Source organism: Triticum urartu, chromosome 6 (assembly GCF_003073215.2).
Source record: "Triticum urartu cultivar G1812 chromosome 6, Tu2.1, whole genome shotgun sequence".
In the NCBI taxonomy this organism is placed as follows: Eukaryota; Viridiplantae; Streptophyta; class Magnoliopsida; order Poales; family Poaceae; genus Triticum; species Triticum urartu.
In genome coordinates, this window is record NC_053027.1 from 570,388,371 (window position 1) to 570,409,347 (window position 20,977).

Here is a 20,977-nt window from a genome sequence, read left to right on the forward strand (position 1 = left end):
ATACTACGAATCAACCGCAAAAAACACATCCAGCTATCGGCACGTGGTAGACTTTTTTTTTACTGATATATCAATTGCTCCTACGGAGCCTAGGTCAAATGGATTAGAGAAGGTAGGCATTCACCCAAATGGTTCATCTTACCAAATGTACCTAACGAGATCACAATAAACAGACCATTGTATTGCAGCTAAGCAAGTACCCCCTTTGTCAAATTTATAAGGTTGGTGCGGGTTTTACGTCCTTAGTTTGACTAACAAAACATGTATTATATACCATAAAAAGCACATCACTGGATTTGTAATTGAACAAAGTTTCTAAACATATATTTTTGGTGGTATATAACATGTATTTTGTTAGTCAAATTGATGACCTAGGAACACATGCATGCCCTATGCACCTGTTTGGAGGGAGTAATAAATATTAATATATTATTATTATATATTAAAGAGTTTATGGTCGAGATAGAAAATATCATCGTCATTCTCACACACATAAAACTGCCCAATCACATGTCTGGTGCATACTTCCTTAAATTATATCGTAGGATACTTGTGGCCAGCTCATAAAGATATCGGCGGTGCCATGGGATTGAAAATTTTATGTGGGTGAAGACACACAACAATAAAAGCATTACCTACCAAGATAGTAAGATGTCAATATATGTATTAATCTTTTTGCGAGAATATATTTGTATTGAGTTCATTAAGCAATTTATTCCCTTTTTCATTCATAAATACCATCAAATGGTTCTAGAAGCACCATAAAAATATATTCATATAATGTTGTCTGACTATTTAGACGTCGATCCACATATGAAAATATATACGCCTCAAATATATTCATGACATAATGTACTAAAAGCACATGATCAACAACAAAAGAGAATTGAGCTATAAGTCCAACATAAAAACATTCTTAGTTAATAGGCCTGAGAAAGATAGATCTTCAAATCAATTTAGCATCGGATATAGAAATACAGTCTGACGTTTACTCTCAATGTTATTATGAACAACTGACAATCAGAATTTTGACTTCATAAACAATTTTACATCATATAAAAACTACATCTAGCACGTGATCTAAACTTTCATTTTATGTACACTAAAGTTATAATTATGCGCCCAAAACATAAAGAACTAATATAGTTCAATTAAGTGCCAAAGCGTAGCGATTAGGTCAGAAGGGAAACAAGGAGCAAGATTGACATAGGTCCGGGCCCTCTCGGATCGAGGTATTAACCTAACCCTGCTCATGTATATTGCGACAGGGGTGTATAAAGTACATGTACAGAACCAAAGGAATTGTATAATGATATATTGACAAGCCTTCACATGGCTTATATAGCACACCAGGAGTTCTAGGGTTAGAGGTCCCAGTCAACTATCTTAGTGGAGGTAGAGTTCTCCTCGGCTCTAGAATCATCGTCTTGTACGACAAGTCTTTTATAGCCTTTCGTATAAATATCATGGGCTGCCCAATATGATCTAGGACGGAACCGACCTAGGGGTATGTAGCCTAATCCATCGGGCCAGGAACTAACGTAGCGAGGTAGCCCTGGGCCGAGAAACTGCCATTGTCCATATCATAAAAATGTTCTTCAATTGCTTCCACCTTCCATGAGCCAAAGTATGGTCAATAGACTCATTAACCAGCTACGACAGATGTAAAGATTCTTGGCAAACCGGACGCACCTTCAAATTTCGTGTTTTCAACAATGCCAATCTTGTTAATGAGGCCCAACTTGAGGGTATCCCTTCCCTAAAAAATGGACCACCAAACTTGCAAAGTGTGCTTCTCGAGGCTCGCTTCCAAAATAGATCGCGTAGGGTCATACACAGACTTTAAGGAGAGCTCCTTGTTAGTGCTCATTGCGGCAGGTAACGTAACCAACGCTAACATGAGAGGATTTTTGTGGGCTGGCCCAACAAACTGACTCTCACATGAGCGAGGATTTGTTTTTGACCGCTGACTCCTTTGACCGGCTGACGGCTAATAGCTTAACCTTTGACCTCTAACTGCTGCCCATTGTCCATACATCATTTGATCCTTGACCATTTGATTTTTTCTGAAACATTTGCAAAAAAACAACAACTAGGGATTGCCATAACAGTGTACATGAATTTGAAAAAAAACATCACACATTCAAAAAGTTTATGAATTTGATTTAAAAATCATGTAATTGGTAAAAAAGTTCATGAATTTTTAAAATTACGCGGATTGGCAAAAAGTTTACAATTTTTAAAAATTGTTTGTGAATTTGAAAATTGTTCATGATTTCCAAAAAATTCTATGGATTTTGAAAGAGTTCACAGATTTGGAAAACTTTCGTTCATTTTGAAATAATCAAGAACTTTTAAAAAATCATGAAAAATATTTACGTATTTGAAGAAAGGTTACAAATTTGAAAATTTCCATTTTTTAAAAAAACTATGAATTTATAATTTTCACAATTTTATAAAAATAGAAGTTCATGAAATTAAAATGAAAAGGGATAAGAAAAGAAAAATAATAGTGAACAAAAATCAGCCAAAAAATAGACAAAAAGAATTAAAAATGAACCAACCTTGAGAAAAAATAGCTAGAAACCCACACTACTGGTACAGTCCTTAGTGAGCCGGCTTGTTCGGTCGTAGTGGGTGTGCACCCTGGACGAATTATCCTCTATTTTGGAGACTTTAAGATGCAAGCATTCAAAGAGTCAGGTTTCTAGAGTAGAGCTCTGGACATTGTGTGCGCTCTGGGCGCTCTCTCTAGATTTTTTTTTAATTTTTGCACACGCGTTTTCAGCTTTTTTAGTGTTGTTTTTTGGTTTTTCAACCATATTCCTTAGCTTTTGGAACAAAAAGGAATTCTTGAAAAAATTGCACAAAAAATGCGTTCTCTTTCGAGAGGCACGATTTTGCTTTCGCGAGAGGCGCGACCGTGCCTCTTGGAAACAAAAAAAAATGCGTTTTCTGTTTTTTTTTTCATCTGCGAGAGGCACGGTTTTGCTTCCGTAAGAGGCACGGTTGTACTTTCGCGAGAGGCATGGCCGTGCCTATCGGAAACAGAAAAAAGAATGTGTTTTTTGTTTTTTTTTTCTTCCGCGAGAGGTATGGTTGTGCCTCTCAGAAATGAAAAAAGACGTGTTTATTTTTTTCCTTTCGCGAGAGGTATGATTATGCCTCTCAGAAATGAAAAAAGACATGTTTTTATTTTTTTTCTTTTCGCGAGAGGCACGGTTGTGCTTTTTCGCGAGAGGCATGGTTGTGCCTCTCGGAAACGAAAAAAACATGCTCTTAGTTTGGTTTTTTGTTTGATCTTTTCGTGAAAAAGAAGCTTGTCAAAATCTATCAACATGGGATATAGTTTTGAGGATCTTGATGCGAGGAATCAAACAGTGAAAACGGTTTAAAATTTGAACACACGGTTTAAGAGATAAAACATTTTAAATAAACGGATCTACGAAAAAAAGAAAACTCTCAGGTTGCGACAAGTGATGCACATGAAACACGCCACTTGTCACAACCTAAGAAGGTGAGAGTGGTCTTTACAACGAGTATTTCTCAATTAGTGATTTCATGAACTTGAGTTTTATTTTTGAGCTGTGAACTTGTGTTGTTAGACGTGTGCACGGCGGAGAAAACTGTCAACAATGAGGAAGCCCACCCCGGTCTATGGGCTTTGGGTAGCAACGGGCCCGGACTTTTTTTGTGAGGATTCCTTCTATCCACCGGTTCACTCCGACACGACGACCCCTCAAAATAAAAATAAACTCCGACACGACGACCCTAATCCGCTTCAGCATTCCACAAATCTCCACCGCTCGCCGCCGGCGACTCCCGCTCCGGCAAGGAATCCTCACAAATCCCTCCGGCACCGGCGCGGGTTCACCATGGTGAAGAACTTCCGCAAGCGAAGCCTCGAGTCGGACGCCGCCGACAACTCCGACGACGAGGACACCCGCCGGTACCCTTCTCCCGCTCCCCCTCTCTTGCCTCGTTAGGGTTTCTTGCTGATGCCTCCTGCCCTTCACCCCTCGCAGCGTTGCTCTGGAGGAGGTCAGGTACATGCAGAAGCTCCGGGAGAGGAAGCTGGGGATCCCCGCGGCGTCCGTAGCCACCGGCGCCGCCGCCTCCGCCACCACTGACGCGTCCTCCGCTCGCGGCCGAGGTGGCAGCGGGGCAGGGGCAGCGGGCGAGGAGGACCTCGTGCTTCAGGACACCTTTGCGCAGGAGACCGCTGTTACCATCGAAGACCCCAATATGTGCGTTGTTGCATCTGACTCTGATTATTCTCGCCAATCCGATTTCCAGAACTGACATAAGCCTGGGTCTGATCGTTCAAGGTTGAGGTATGTGGAGAACGAGCTGTTGAAGAAGAGGGGCAAGACGATTGAGGTCAACGACAAGGACGATAAGGACGAGGTGGATGAGCTCTATGTTGTGCCGGACCACCTGAAGGTTTGTTTGTGGCTGAACAGCCCTGTGATTCACTCCTCAGGGTGAGATTGTTCGTGAGTCTGCAATGATATTGATGTTGTATCGTTTGCTTGCAGGTGAGGAAGAAGAACATGGAGGAGAGCTCGACCCAGTGGACCACCGGCATCGCTGAAGTTCAGCTGCCCATCGAGTGTGTGCTTGCACCCCTCTTTTTCTGTCTTCATTTAGAGTAAAACTTGCTAAAGTTGTGTCATTATGTTGGATTGAGAGGGGAAGGTGCCTACGGCTGGTCATAGTGGGGAGTAACTTATACTAGTGTCATGCATATGACACTAGTCTAAGTTACTACCTTCATAGTGCAAAATAACATGGTAGTAGTGTCATATATGGTTTCATTTATTAGCTTGTAGACTCATTCTATCTTGGGAAGTGCTATGTTACAGTAACATATTATGTTACCACCTCTCATTAACTACTTGCCACATAAGCAAAAATTTCTTGGAGTGCGCTATGTTACTCCCACTATGACTAGCCTAAAAGAAGTCTCAAGTGTTGTGTACTTCTTATTATTGCCTATATCGACCAGTGAGGGAGAGCAATTTACTACTGTTCATAAATCTCTAGATAAGTGCATGAAACCTACTAGTTAATTCCCATTTGTGCACATCAGTTATAACCTGTGCCAACTATTCGATCCAATGGTCCATTGTCGACAAAGTTTCTTTGCTGGGTGCTAGCAGTTCTATTCCAGTGTTTGCTGCATTTAATCAGCTAGATAGGTTTAATTTTGTGTGAACTCCAAACATCCTATTTTTTAGAGTTCATTTAGAATTTTATTTTTTGTTTTTCATGATCAGCAAAATCCTTGCGGCCCGAAGCCTAGGAAAGCATACTGATCTCGTTTGGTGTTATTAAGTGTGCTTATGCATTTTATCCCTGTAATATATACAGTGCCAATTCAAGATTGCTTTGCAATGAGTTCAGCCTATCATGGCTAGTTTATTGATCTTCTTTGTCATTGATGCATGCTAGTAAATAGGAACTGAAGCTATTAAGTTGTGTAAGGATGCAGAAAACCTACAGACATATCTCTGCTGCACTAATGCTATTGTTGATATTCAAGGCCTGACAGTGTGGTTAATGTCTAGGTTAATAAATTTGTCCATGACAATTTCTCATGGATATAGGATTTTCAGTAACCTAACAGTGTGGTTAATGTCTAGGTTAATAAATTTCTCCAAGACAATTTCTCATGGATATAGGATTTTCAGTAACCAGGTTTCGTGCTTACAATAATTCGATGTTGGTGATATATTATATTTCTTGCTTTCTGAAATTAATCTTGGTGATCTCAAAAGATTTTTCTGTGAATATCATCACTAACAGAAACTATCGTCGCATGATAGGTACAAATTGAGAAATATTGAAGAAACCGAGGCAGCTAAAAAAATGTTGCAAGAGAGAAGGCTTGCGGGTAAAACAAAATCAGATGCAAACATTCCATCAAGTTACAGTGCTGATTATTTCCATCGTGGGAGAGATTATGCTGAAAAATTGCGAAGAGGTTTGTATACGCTTAAGGTCATTTCCTTAATTTTATTTTCTTAGTGAGGACATGTATCACTATTACACGAAATATTTATATGATATTGTTTGGCATGGTATGTGTCAAAAAGACAGTTTTGTTCCTGTAGCAGAACTCTTCAGAGAGTATCTGCTATTGGTATTTTGAGTCTGTGGTAGGATTAGTTTAGAAAGTCGAACGTAAGATTTTAATTCATATTTCCGTATCATTAAAAATGCACCGTTGGTTAAATCCGACTGCGTAACAATCTGTGCTTCTGCAAATTGACGTCCCACGGAAAATCTAGTGGCAGTGATGCCATTTTAATGCTATTATGTTGTCATGTTATTGATATCACATCTTTGCTATGTTTCTTGTCATTTAATAAGCATACTAAACCATTGTTTACAATGCAGAACATCCTGAGTCGTACAAAGGTCAAGATTCACAAGCTAATGAAACTGGAGGCAAACCAACAGATAGTAACAATCCAGGTGGTCCACCTCCAGGACGTAGAGAAGCTGCTACCGATGAATTGTTGCTCGAGCGTTTCCGCAAGCGAGAAAAATTCCGTGTCATGCGAAGATAGCAATAGCTGACCGAGTACGCTGATTGCTGGCTTGGTGTTGTTGCCCTTTAAGCAGAAAACATGTTAGTGGCAACACACGGTAGTCCTCCATATATGTGTTGGGTTATCCGGTGAACACCTATCACTCCCTTGGTTGGTTACTCTGCTTCTGCAGCTCCTGTTATGGAGAAAGAAGCACACAAACTTTTTACAGAAGAGCTATGAAACAGATTTGAGTGGGTCTGTTTGCCTCAACGTGTTGCATCAATCTGGGGCTTCATGCAGTTCGAGGACTTCACAGCAGATGTCAAATTGCAGGAGCCACTTTTATTCTAGGGATGTGTGACTCACAAATTATCCGCCTGCATGTTCATCTTTGCTGGAAGAAACTCTGTTCTCAGCTGTGCTCTTCTGATATGCTATGCATGAGCGGCATTCAAGGGGTAGTCGCAGGTGTAGTGCATTTTCTTATGTTCGCTTTACCCTAGTGCATTTGTCCACAGAATATACGTTCGTCAATCTAGCCTGCAAGCGCAATCTAAGTTCTGTTAATTGTTCATGGCTTTTTTGCAGTTCTGCTGTAGTATCTCCATCAATTTCTGCTTTTGTTCAACCCTTTACAGTTTCTTCAGTTAACAATAACACTTGATGGTTCATGGATGAGTAAACTTGCAGTCTGCTTTGCCGGCGATGTTTCTTGCTTTGCTTTTGGCCACAAGGTTAAAGTGTCATCTTAAAAACACCCAAATTTCCAAGGCAGTACATGATACGAACTAATTAACACATAAAACATACTGCCTCCGTCCCATACTGTAAGACGCTTTTTGGCACTAGTGTAGTGTCAAAAAACATCTTATATTATGGGACAGAGGGAGTAAATCATTTTGTGAAACAAGGAATTCATTTTATGAGAAGGGGCGATTAAAACAGAACACGCAAAACAAAGATCATTTAGCAAACCAACTCCAACCAGCCAGACAGTAGCAACTAAATAAGTAGGTTCATCAAACAAAGGTCCATAGATACATTAATACTTTAGTCTACTGGCAATACAGTTCCAGTTGACCATAAAATGTGTGTGCAGCATTTCTCGACTGCCAAATAGAACACACTTGATAACATAGGAGTTACACAGCTAACACAAACTGTCGAGGTGTATGTATACTCTTGATTAGCACAAAACATGGCATGCGCAAATACAGTCAGCAATGCAATTTGGGAGACCTTCAGGCCGTTGATGAACCCGGCAAATGAATCCCCATGCCCAATATGTTCTTAAGCAAGGCCAGCTGACTCTTTCTCTGCACATATATGCCCTTCCGTGCCGTGTGCTTACAGTACTCGCACACTGGCTTCTCATACATGTATACGTCCTCCAGGGCTGCCGATGCTTTCATGACACTTTCAACGCAATTCACAATCTTCTCCTCGCACTGAAACCCAAATACCCTGAGCACAGACAAATTGTGGTGCTTGAAATCAGATGCAGGTGCTCTCCATAATACGTGCGCATCCTTCTTGTCCTCGCTGAACCCATACTGCCTCCTCTGCTCCCCATCCACTATCATTTCACATCGATGATCCCACACCTGCATTTTGGAAGCAAAATTTACAAATGAAAGAAAAAAAAAACTTATGTGATTACTCAAACATTTTAATGCGCTCAGGAAGCTTGAGATGAGAATTTTCCACTACAAGTTGAACGGGCGGCGGAAAGGGGAATTGTTTGGAGATTAGATGTACAAAACTTTGCCTTGATGCATAGCTCCTGAAGGGACGGTGCACCTTGGAGAATGAACAATGTCCAAGTCAGATCACATTCTTCAGAAATGTGGGTCAAAGTCACATGCCTTAATTTGTCGAACACATGCAACAATTGAGTTGGTTCTTCTGGCTTAATCCAGATCTGCAGAAGACAAAAATATGGTTGTTAACCTAAAGAACAGAACGTAACGCTGGCGCGAAGAGGGAAACTTATAGATGACTACAAGACTACTATCGCCTTCACTAACATTTTCACACAGAAAGTTTAAATTCAGTTGGCTTATGGTGGCTTTGCCAAGGAACTCACTTAACCTGAGCACCTTATCCCGTAGACGAGCCATATGAGTGATGCTCAGTGTCTGGAGCAGTGGGACATAATCTAAAGACAAAGGATCATGCTCACTGACCCACCAAGAAAAAGTCAGCATTGTTAGCTTTGGCAGCCACTTAAAATCAACCCTCTCAAAATTACACCTGACTAGCTCGAGTTCACGGAGTAGTGGGTGTGACACTTGTAGCAAAGACAGGAACCCCATGTCGCAGTTAAACAGGCGTAGGAACTCCAGTCGCTTGCATATGCTGAAAATTTTCTAGCTGGAGTCGTGCAAGACCACTGAATGCGTTTGGACAGGCGTCAAGAAATGACTTGAACTGTTTCCCTTAAGTGAGAACATCATCATTTGTGCATCGTTTGCCTTCCTTCGTTGTAAAGAGAGATAACTCCGCTGACCCAACCTTCTCCGTTACCATGATGTTGGCAACAGTCTGGCCAATACTGAGAGTTCCATCGCCCAAGCAGAATCACACACACAGGAGGTTAATGGTGCATAGACTTGTAGTCCTGCTTTCCAGCATGATACGTCTGGCGAGGATTCTGGTTCTGGCAGCATCTGTGATGTCAATTCGCCCTACAATATCGAGCAACACGCCATCAGGCAAAAATACTGAGCCGGTCCAATTGATCTTCTTCCTCTGCCTGCATTTAGCATGGAATAAAATCGGAGTTTGATTTCTTATAGTCTCCTGGATGCTATGTTTATACATGTTACCAAAAAATATGTAGTATTTTTTGCTGATTTCCAACAACAAAACTGCAATTATGCTATTTTCCGCTCACACAAGATGCAATTTTTACCACTCGTTTCTGAACCATTCCTACTTTGTATCTGCAAGAGGATTTAGATGAAGAACTGTCTCAGGGGAAAATAAAATATCAACAGGATAAGTAAATCACCAGATTGGCTAGAGGGAACCATCGGTTATAGCTGCTGAAGAAAAGTCCACCTTTCAACCCCGAACTAACCGCTCGGTTTGATTTACAACTCTCATCTTTGAAACCGGACGTATTGCATCCTCAACTTGCAACAAAGTTTAAAAGACAACCCTGGTCTTGTTTGTTAGTAGCAAGCCGTGCCTGTGATGGCAGCGTTCGCGTCAGGTGCACCAGGGGCGTGCACGGGCGCGCATCGGGCGAGTCGGACGCGGCCGGCTCGGTGGCGTGGGTGCATGTAGGTGTGTGGGTTGATCGTGTAGTGATCCGAGTTGTAGGGCGTGCATGCATCGGAGTCGATCTCCAGCCTGCCGCGTACGTAGCGTAGACGAGCTGCATGCAGTAGAGGCCGTTGTGATCCGTTGGAGCCGGCCACGCAGCGCACGTACGAGCGCGTCGTGGGTGCAGGCAGGCGAGGGCATGCGGATCGGGCGTGCCGGCCAGAGTGGAGGGCGTGGTGTTGCGTATGCATGCGCGTATAAATCCCTCCCACTGTAAACTGGTTCGGATGCGTTGGTTAGCCATGTATCCAGTTTGAGAGTTTGGTGCTCGGGAATAGTAAAAACGGGGCTGTGTTCAGCCGGGTGAAAATTCCAGTGTATCCTATATACCTTCTTCTACCTCTAGTTTTGAGTGAGAGAGGGACTTTTACATCTAGTTTTGAGTGAGAGAGGGAGAGGTTGTTTTTGTGTGGCCAAGCGGTTTTGACCAAGTCAAAGCTTAGTCAGCGCCGAGTCAGCAGCCAACTCACACATGCAGCATCTAAACCTATCCCCTCCTCTGTCTCGATTAGTCCACCCCGAACCCCTACAGTCCCTGTCGCCGCCGCCGCGGACGCCTCCACGTCTCCACTGCCATCGCCACCACCACCTCCGCTGCCGGCGACCAGAGACCGGCGACGCTGCTACACCGCCCCCACACGTTTTACCAGCAAGCCATCTCAAGCCCCGAGCCGCTCCACACCACCAGAGCCGACGCACCCTCGAGAGAGTTGCAGGAGTATGCCGCGGGAGAGCATGCTAGAGCGGGCGCGTCCGAGGAAGCAAGCACGGGATGCTAGTGTTGCGGCAGCTGCGCCGGTGAGGACTCACGGCGGAGCAGACCGGCGGCGCTAGGCCAGGGATGGTTCCAAGTCCAACCTCCAAGAATCAAGCATAGCACCCAGCGGCACACACTGCACGCATGCATGTATGTACCTCGCTGTTGTTTCGTTGGAGCTGGTGGAACTGCCCACGGTCTTTGCACTTGCTCACGAGCTGACTTTGAGGCCGCATGGGCCGCTGCCACGCAGCTGGTGCCGCTCGACACAGGGGAAGGTGAGCGCCGTATCTCAGCCCAGGTGAGAGTGAGAGAGAGCTCGTCCAGCGCGGGCCCAGAGGACGGCGATGCAGGGCGCTGCGCGTGGGGGTGGTGTGGCGGAGTCACCGGTCGCTGGTAGCCGGCGTCGGCGGTGCTGCCGGGGGCGGAGCTGGTTGGCGGTTGGAGCGTCCCAGCGACGGGGGCGGGGACTGCGGTCGGGACTCGGGACTGAATGGAGGGAGAGAGGGGTAAGTTGAGAGATACTGCATGCGTGAGTTGGCTACTCAGACCCTGTTTAGTTCATAAGTGGATTTTTTCTAGTTCCAACTAAAAAGTCTTTAATCTCTAAAAAATCCCTTTCTGTTTGTTTTCAGGGACAAAAAAGTCCCTAGTCCCTCTCTAGAGGTTATTAAATGACCATGTTACCTCTAGTATATAAAAAAATAATAACCAAATAACACCATGAGGTGATGGGCCAATGGGTGCATAGAGGGGCATTGATGAAAAAGTCTCAAAAGGTCTCAAAAAAGACTCTTCTTGAAAGTCTTCTTCATTTAGTCCTAAAAAGCAACTTTTAGTCCCTAGTAGTCCATCCTGTTTGGTTAAAAGGTCTCTAAGAGGAACTTTTTCTAGTCCCTACACCAAAAAGTCCCTGGAAACAAACACCCCCTCAGTCATCGTGGAGTAAGTTTTGACTTTGGTCAAAACCGGTTGACTAAACCAAAAACAAAGACTAGGTTTGTCATTTAAACTTTGTTGTAAGTTGAGGGTGCAATATGTTCGGTTTCAAAGATAAGAGTTGTAAATCGAACCGATTAGTTAGTTCGGGGTTGAAATATGGACTTTTCTCTAGCTGCCGAGGGCCTTGATGGATGGTCCGGCAGCTGGTCGCCGGCGAAGAGATCTCGACATTGCCCGAGTTGCTGATGGCGGTCACTCTAAACTTGATGTCGATGGACCTATTGATCGTCTTTCTCTTAAAACTGGCGGGTACCGATGGCAACTCGAAGACTGAATTCGAAAGAAGGCATGTTTCTGATTGTAGCCCGAAAAGGAGCATTGCTTCACAAGAGCAACTTTAGCAGACCCTGCAAAATCCTGACCCGCAAAACGCGTTTGCGGTTTGACGAAGATCCCGCTTGCGGGTCAACAACGAGCCCGGCCGAACAGAAACCGTAGATGAAACTGCATAATTAAAAAAAACAGTTTCGCGGAAGAAATTGCACCATACTAGTTCATCACATCCTACATATATTTACATGATCAAACACTACAAACACTAGCTCATACTACATACTACATCAGTACTAGTACTAGAGGGGGTGGGGATCTCACGGCGGCGAGCTCGCGGCCATGGACGACGCCGTGGACGAGCTCAATCCTCCTCGCTGGAGCTGCCGAGGTCGATGTACTTCTCCCGCTGTTCCTCGTGGATGCGCCGCCACTCGTCGTCCTTCTCCTTGGCGGCGAGGTTGGCCGCGACCGCCTGCCGGAACACGAGATCTTCGAGCTCCTCATGGTGGCGTTGGCGCTCTGCCTCCTCGAGCAAGCTCCGCTCGGCAATGGCGGCCGGGACCGCGTCGACATCGGCGACGTAGTCCTCTGGCCCGACAACTCCACGGCGGCCGAGCTCCTCGGACTCCCCGGGTTCCTACTTGACGGGGAGGAACTCGATCTCATCCGGCTCCTCCGACCACTCCCTCTTCACAGGGAGAAGGCCAGCGTCGGAAGAGGAGGAGCTCCCGGCGTACGAAGATCTCGCCGCGGAGGACGAGCCCACGACAGAGGACGGGGTACGGCCGTGCCGATGGTCGTACTCGTCTGTCTCGCTGACGCGGAGCTCGGCGGCAGCGAGAGGCCACGGTTGGTCCACTTCCTCGCGCCATCTGACCGGACGCGCCGCTCGCGCTTGGGGTCGCTGCCGCCGCCGGATCTGCTCGCGGAGCCGCGTCCGCAGCTCCACATGCGTCCCCACATGGCAGTTGTGTTGGGGAACGTAGTAATTTTAAAAAATTCCTACGCACACGCAAGATCAATGGTGATGCATAGCAACGAGAGGGGAGAGTGTTGTCTACGTACCCTCGTGGACCATTCGCGGAAGCATAATATCAACGCGGTTGATGTAGTCGTACGTCTTCACGATCCGACCGATCCAAGTACCGAAAGCACGACACCTCCGAGTTCTGCACACGTTCGGCTCGGTGACGTCCTCGCCTTCTCGATCCAGCAAGAGGGGCGAAGTAGTAAATGAGTTCCGGCAGCACGACGGCATGGTGACAGTGTTGGTGAAGAATAATTTCCACAGGGCTTCGCCTAAGCACTACGAAAACTATGACGGAGGATAAACTAGAGGGGACGGGGTTGCCGGCACACGGCTTGGTGTTTCTTGATGTGTCTTGGGTGCTAGCCCTGCCCCTCTATTTATATGTTGAGCCTTGGGGTCGAAACTTGGAGTAAAAGCCTCCACAAAGTCGGTTTCACCCGAAAGGCAAGAGTCCTTCTCGGACTCCAGGGCCAGACGCCAGGGTTCCCGGCGTCTGGCCCCAGACGCCAGGGACCCTGGCGTCTGGCCCCTGGACTCCGCAAAACTTCCTTTTGCGCTTTCCAAAAACCTCGTGGGCTTTCCCCTTTAGTCCAGACAAAATGTTCTCGTGCCCAAACATTTCGGGAAACATCTGAAACCCCTTCCGGTGAATTCCGGAACCCTTCAGGAGATCAAACACTACTATCCACATATCAATATTTACTTCCGGACCATTCCGGAGTTCCTCGTCATATCCGTGATCTCATCCGAAACTCCGAACAACATTCGGTCACCAACATACATAACTCATAGTACTATATCGTCAACGAACGTTAAGCGTGCGGACCCTATGGGTTCGAGAACTATATAGACATGACCGAGACACCTCTCTGGTCAATAACCAATAGCGGGACCTGGATGCCCATATTGGCTCCTACATATTCTACGAAGATCTTTATCGGTCAGACCGCATAACAACATACGTTGTTCCCTTTGTCATCGGTATGTTACTTGCCCGAGATTCGATCGTCGGTATCTCAATACCTAGTTCAATCTCGTTACCGGCAAGTCTCTTCACTCGTTCCGTAATACATCATCCCGCAACTAACTCATTAGTTGCAATGCTTGCAAGGCTTATAGTGATGTGCATTACCGAGTGGGCCCAGAGATACCTCTCCGACAATCGGAGTGACAAATCCTAATCTCGAAACACGCCAACCCAACAAGTACCTTCGGAGACACCTGTAGAGCACCTTTATAATCACCCAGTTACATTGTGACGTTTGGTGGCACACAAAGTGTTCCTCCGGTAAACGGGAGTTGCATAATCTCATAGTCATAGGAACATGTATAAGTCATGAAGAAAACAATAGCAACAAACTAAACGATCAAGTGATAAGCTAACGAAATGGGTCAAGTCAATCACATCATTCTCCTAATGATGTGATCCCGTTAATCAAATGACAACTCATGTCTATGGTTAGGAAACTTAACCATCTTTGATCAACGAGCTAGTCAAGTAGAGGCATACTAGTGACACACTGTTTGTCTATGTATTCACACATGTATTATGTTTCCGGTTAATACAATTCTAGCATGAATAATAAACATTTATCATGATATAAGAAAATAAATAATAACTTTATTATTGCCTCTAGGGCATATTTCCTTCAGTCTCCCACTTGCACTAGAGTCAATAATCTAGATCACATCGCCATGTGATTTAACATCAATAGTTCACATCTTTATGTGGTTAACACCCATAGTTCACATCGACATGTGACCAAAACCCAAAGGGTTTACTGGAGTCAGTAATCTAGTTCACATCGCTATGTGATTAACACCCAAAGAGTACTAAGGTGTGATCATGTTTTGCTTGTGAGATAATTTTAGTCAATGGGTCTGTCACATTCAGATCCGTAAGTATTTTGCAAAGTTCTATGTCTACAAAGCTCTGCACGGAGCTACTCTAGCTAATAGCTCACACTTTCAATATGTATCTAGATCGAGACTTAGAGTCATCCAGATCGGTGTCAAAGCTTGCATCGATGTAACTCTTTACGACGAACTCTTTTATCACCTCCATAATCGAGAAATATTTCCTTAGTCCTCTAAGGATAATTTTGACCGCTGTCCAGTGATCTACTCCTAGATCACTATTGTACTCCCTTGCTAGAAAGATGCTTGATACGTCTCCAACGTATCTACAATTTTTGATTGCTCCATGCTATATTATCTACTGTTTTGGACTATATTGGGCTTTATTTTTCACTTTTATATTATATTTGGGACTAACCTATTAACTGGAGGCCCAGCCCAGAATTGCTGTTTTTTTGCCTATTTCAGTGTTTCGAAGAAGCGGAATATCAAACGTAGTCCAAACGGAATAAAATCTTCGGGAACGTGATTTTCTCACCGAACGTGATCCAGGAGACTTGGACCCTACTCCAAGGAGTCAAAGAGGAGGTCACGAGGGTGGGGGGCGCCCCCCTGCCTCGTGGGGCCCCCGTGGTTCCTCCGACGTACTTCCTGCACCCATATATATCGTCGTACCCTAAAACTTCCAGAATGGAGATTAGATCGGGAGTTCCGCCGCCAGAAGCCTCCGTAGCCACCGAAAACCAATCTAGACCCGTTCCGGCACCCTGCCGGAGGGGGCAATCCTTCTCCGGTGGCCATCTTCATATCATCCCGGCGCTCTCCATGACAAGGAGGGAGTAGTTCTCCCTCGGGGCTGAGGGTATGTACCAATAGCTATGTGTTTGATCTCTCTCTCTCTCTCTCTCTCTCGTGTTCTTGAGATGATACGATCTTGATGTATCGCGAGCTTTGCTATTATAGTTGGATCCTATGTTTCTCCTCCCCCTCTTCTCTCTTGTAATGAATTGAGTTTCCCCTTTGAAGTAATCTTATCGGATTGAGTCTTTAAAGATTTGAGAACACTTGATGTATGTCTTGCCGTGGATATCTGTGGTGACAATGGGATATCACGTGATTCACTTGATGTATGTTTTGGTGATCAACTTGCGGGTTCCGCCCATGAACCTATGCATAGGAGTTGGCACACGTTTTCGTCGTGATTCTCCGGTAGGAACTTTGGGGCACTCTTTGAGGTCCTTTGTGTTGGTTGAATAGATGAATCTGAGATTGTGTGATGCATATCATATAATCATACCCACGGATACTTGAGGTGACATTGGAGTATCTAGGTGACATTAGGGTTTTGGTTGATTTGTGTCTTAAGGTGTTATTCTAGTACGAACTCTAGGGCTGTTTGTGACACTTATAGGAATAGCCCAACGGATTGATTGGAAAGAGTAACTTTGAGGTGGTTTCGTACCCTACCATAATCTCTTCGTTCGTTCTCCGCTATTAGTGACTTTGGAGTGACTCTTTGTTGCATGTTGAGGGATAGTTATGTGATCCAATTATGTCAATATTGTTGAGGGGACTTACACTATATATGAACCCTAGGCTTCCACCGACATACTCCTTCCTCCTATATATACCTACGTACCCCCAAACGATTAGAACAGGAGCCAAAAACCTAATTCCACCGCCGCAACTTTCTGTATCCACGAGATCCCATCTTGGGGCCTGTTCCGGAGCTCCGCCGGAAGAGGGCCGTCATCACGGAGGGCTTCTACATCATCCTAGCCCCTCCGATGAAGTGTGAGTAGTTTACCTCAGACCTTCGGGTCCATAGTTAGTAGCTAGATGGCTTCTTCTCTCTCTTTGAATCTCAATACAAAGTTCTCCCCCTCTCTTGTGGAGATCTATTCGATGTAATCTTCTTTTTGCGGTGTGTTTGTTGAGACCGATGAATTGTGGGTTTATGATCAAGTCTATCTATGAATAATATTTGAATCTTCTCTGAATTCTTTTATGTATGATTGGTTATCTTTGCAAGTCTCTTCGAATTATCCGTTTGGTTTGGCCAACTAGATTGGTAGTTCTTGCCATGGGAGAAGTGCTTAGCTTTGGGTTCGATCTTGCGGTGTCCTTTCCCAGTGACAGAAGGGGCAGCAAGGCGCGTATTGCATCATTGCCATCGAGGATAACAAGATGGGGTTTATTTCATATTGCATGAATTTATCTCTCTACATCATGTCATCTTGCTTAAGGCGTTACTCTGTTTTTAACTTAATACTCTAGATGCATGCTGGATAGCGGTCGATGAGTGGAGTAATAGTAGTAGATGCAGAATCGTTTCGGTCTACTTGTCACGGACGTGATGCCTATATACATGATCATGCCTAGATATTCTCATAACTATGCTCAATTCTGTCAATTGCTCAACAGTAATTTGTTCACCCACCATAGAATACTTATGCTCTTGAGAGAAGCCACTAGTGAAACCTATGGCCCCCGGGTCTATTCTCATCATATCAATCTCCATCACTTTAATCTTGTTTTGCTTTTTTACTTTGCCTTTACTTTTTTACTTTGCATCTTTATATCAAAAATACCAAAAATATTATATCTATCAGATCTCACTCTCGTAAGTGACCATGAAGGGATTGACAACCCCTAATCGCGTTGGTTGCGAGTAGCTATCGTTTTGTGCAGGTACGAGGGACTTGAGCATGGCCTCCTACTGGATTGATACCTTGGTTCTCAAAAACTGAGGGAAATACTTACGCTACTCTGCTGCATCATCCCTTCCTCTTCGGGGAAAACCAACGCAAGCTCAAGACGTAGCAATGCTAAGGTATACAATAGGACTGGTAAACTACATAGCATACTTTATAGAACCTATGACTGAGGCATAGGGAATGACTTATCATTCTCTTTCTATTTTCTGCTGTGGTCGGGTTTTGAGTCTTTACTCAACTTCACACCTGGCAACACAGGCAAGAACTCCTTCTTTGACTGTTCCATTTTGAACTACTTCAAAATCTTGTAAAGGTATGTATTCATTGAAATAACTTATCAAGCGTCTTGATCTATCTCTATAGATCTTGATGCTCAATGTGTAAGCAGCTTCATCGAGGTATTTCTTTGAAAAAATCCTTTCAAACACTCCTTTATGCTTTGTAGAATAATTCTACATTATCTCCGATCAACAATATGTCATTCACATATACTTATCAGAAATGTTGTAGTGCTCCCACTCACCTTTTTGTAAATACAGCCTTCACCGCAAGTCTATATAAAACTATATGCTTTGATCAACTTATCAAAGCGTATATTCCAACTTCGAGATGCTTGCACTAGTCCATAGATGGATCGCTGGAGCTTGCATATTTTGTTAGCACCTTTAGGATTGAAAAAACCTTCTGGTTGCATCATATACAACTCTACTTAAATAAATCCATTAAGGAATGTAGTTTTGTTTATCCATTTGCCAGATTTCATAAAATGCGACAATTGCTAACATGATTCGGACAGACTTAAGCATAGATATGAGTGAGAAACTCTCATCGTAGTCAACACCTTGAACTTGTCGAAAAACCTTTTGCGACAATTCTAGCTTTGTAGATAGTAACACTACTATCAGCGTCCGTCTTCCTCTTGAAGATCCATTTATTCTTAATGACTCACCGATCATCGGACAAGTCAATCAAAGTCCATACTTTGTTCTTATACATGGATCCAATCTCAGATTTCATGGCCTCAAGCCATTTCACAGAATCTGGGCTCATCATCGTTTCCTCATAGTTCGTAGGTTCGTCATGGTCAATTAACATGACCTCCAGAACAGGATTACCGTACCACTCTAGCGCGGATCTTACTCTGGTTGACCTACGAGGTTCGGTAGTAACTTGATCTGAAGTTACATGATCATCATCATTAGCTTCCTCACTAATTGGTGTAGGAGTCACAAAAACAGATTTCTGTGATGATCTACTTTCCAATAAGGGAGCAGGTATAGTTACCTCATCAAGTTCTACTTTCCTCCCACTCACTTCTTTCGAGAGAAACTCCTTCTCTAGAAAGGATCCATCCTCAGCAACGAATGTCTTGTCTTCGGATCTATGATAGAAGGTGTACCCAACTGTCTCCTTTGGGTATCCTATGAAGACACATTTCTCCGATTTGGGTTTGAACTTATCAGGATGAAACTTTTTCTTATAAGCATCGTAACCCCAAATTTTGAGAAACGACAACTTTGGTTTCTTGCCAAACCACTACGGTGTCGTCTCAACGGATTTAGATGGTGCCCTTTTAACGTGAATGCAGCTGTCTCTAATGCATAACCCCAAAAATATAGTGGTTAATCGGTAAGAAACATCATAGATTGCACTATATCCAATAATAGTACGGTTATGACATTCAGGCACACCATTATGCTGTGGTGTTCCAGGTGGCATGAGTAGTGAAACTATTTCACATTGTTTTAACTGAAGGCCAAACTCGTAACTCAAATATTTTACTTCTGCGATTATATCATAGAAACTTTTATTTTTGTTACGATGATTCTCCACTTCACTCTGAAATTCTTTGAACTTTTCAAATGTTTCAGACTTGTGTTTCATCAAGTAGATGTACCCATATCTGCTCAAATCATCTGTAAAGGTCAGAAAATAACGATACCCGCCGCGAGCCTCAACACTCATTAGACTGCATACATCAGTATGTATTATTTCCAATAAGTTAGTTGCTCGCTCCATTGTTCCGGAGAATGGAGTCTTAGTCATCTTGCCCATAAGGCATGGTTCGCAAGCATCAATTGATTCATAATCAAGTGATTCCAAAAGCCCATTAGCATGGAGTTTCTTCGTGCACTTTACACCAATATGACCTAAACGGCAGTGCCACAAATAAGTTGCACTATCATTATTAACTTTGCATCTTTTGGCTTCAATATTATGAATATGTGTATCACTACGATCGAGATCCAATGAACCATTTTCATTGGGTGCATGACCATAGAAGGTTTTATTCATGTAAATAGAACAACAATTATTCTCTAACTTAATTAAATAACCGTTTTGCAATAAACATGATCAAATCATATTCATGCTCAACGCAAACACCAAATAACATTTATTTTGGTTTAACACTAATCCCGAAAGTATAAGGAGTGTGCGATGATGATCATATCAATCTTGGAACCACTTCCAACACACATCGTCACTTCACCCTTAACTAGTCTCTGTTCATTCTGCAACTCCCGTTTCGAGTTACTACTCTTAGCAACTGAACTAGTATCAAATACTGAGGGGTTGCTATAAACACTAGTGAAGTACACATCAATAACATGTATATCAAATATACCTATGTTCACTTTGCCATCCTTCTTATCCGCCAATTACTTGGGTAGTTCCGCTTCCAGTGACCAGTTCCTTTGTAGTAGAAGCACTCAGTTTCAGGCTTAGGTCCAGACTTGGGTTTTTTCACTTGAGCAGCAACTTGCTTGCCGTTCTTCTTGAAGTTCCCCTTTCTTCCCTTTGTCCCTTTACTCGAAACTAGTGGTTTTGTTTACCATCAACACTTGATGTTTTTCTTGATTTCTACCTTCGTCGATTTCAGCATCATGAAGAGCTTGGGAATCGTTTCTGTTATCCCTTGCATATTATAGTTCATCATGAAGTTTTACTAACTTGGTGATGGTGACTAGAGAATTCTGTCAATCACTATTTTATCTGGAAGATTAACTCCCACTTGATTCAAGCGATTGTAGTACCCAGACAATCTAAGCACATACTCACTGCATGAGCTATTCTCCTCCATCTTTTAGCTATAGAACTTGTTGGAGACTTCATACACTACAAAAAAAGACACATCCGTGACATTTTGGGCCGAACGAATTTTTTTCTGTCATACATATGACACTTCTATGACGATAATTGTGACAAAACCTGGTATCATCATAGATGTGGTGGGCTCCTACTTCTATGACAAAAATCATGACAGAAAATGGGCTTTTCGTCCTGGGCGGGCCGGAGACGCAGCTGCATGACATTCTTTGGGCCGTCCATGACGGAAAAAACCGTGGTAGAAGCGAGGGGGAGGAAAATTTCGGGGAGTTCCCGGTTACGGTGGGAGGTCGGGGGGCGAGCGATGCGCGTTTCTCTCGTACACGTACGCGCGTGTGTGCGAGGCGTTGGCTCTAACTGAACC

At 43.8% G+C, this 20,977-nt stretch overlaps 1 protein-coding gene and 1 pseudogene across 1 annotated transcript; one reads left to right on the forward strand and one right to left on the reverse strand.

Annotated features, from left to right (window-relative positions):
- The first annotated feature begins 3,726 nt into the window (after positions 1–3,726).
- Positions 3,727–7,113, forward strand: LOC125515576 (protein COP1 SUPPRESSOR 2-like). The gene is made up of 6 exons (XM_048681071.1): positions 3,727–3,949; positions 4,026–4,247; positions 4,329–4,443; positions 4,539–4,612; positions 5,829–5,986; positions 6,403–7,113. Exons 1-6 carry the CDS (start codon positions 3,876–3,878, stop codon positions 6,573–6,575), a joined length of 816 nt encoding a protein of 271 aa, XP_048537028.1. The 5' UTR covers positions 3,727–3,875; the 3' UTR covers positions 6,576–7,113.
- A 667-nt stretch (positions 7,114–7,780) lies between these two features.
- The window catches only part of LOC125517080, a 36,492-nt pseudogene continuing 23,295 nt past the window's right edge, over positions 7,781–20,977 (reverse strand).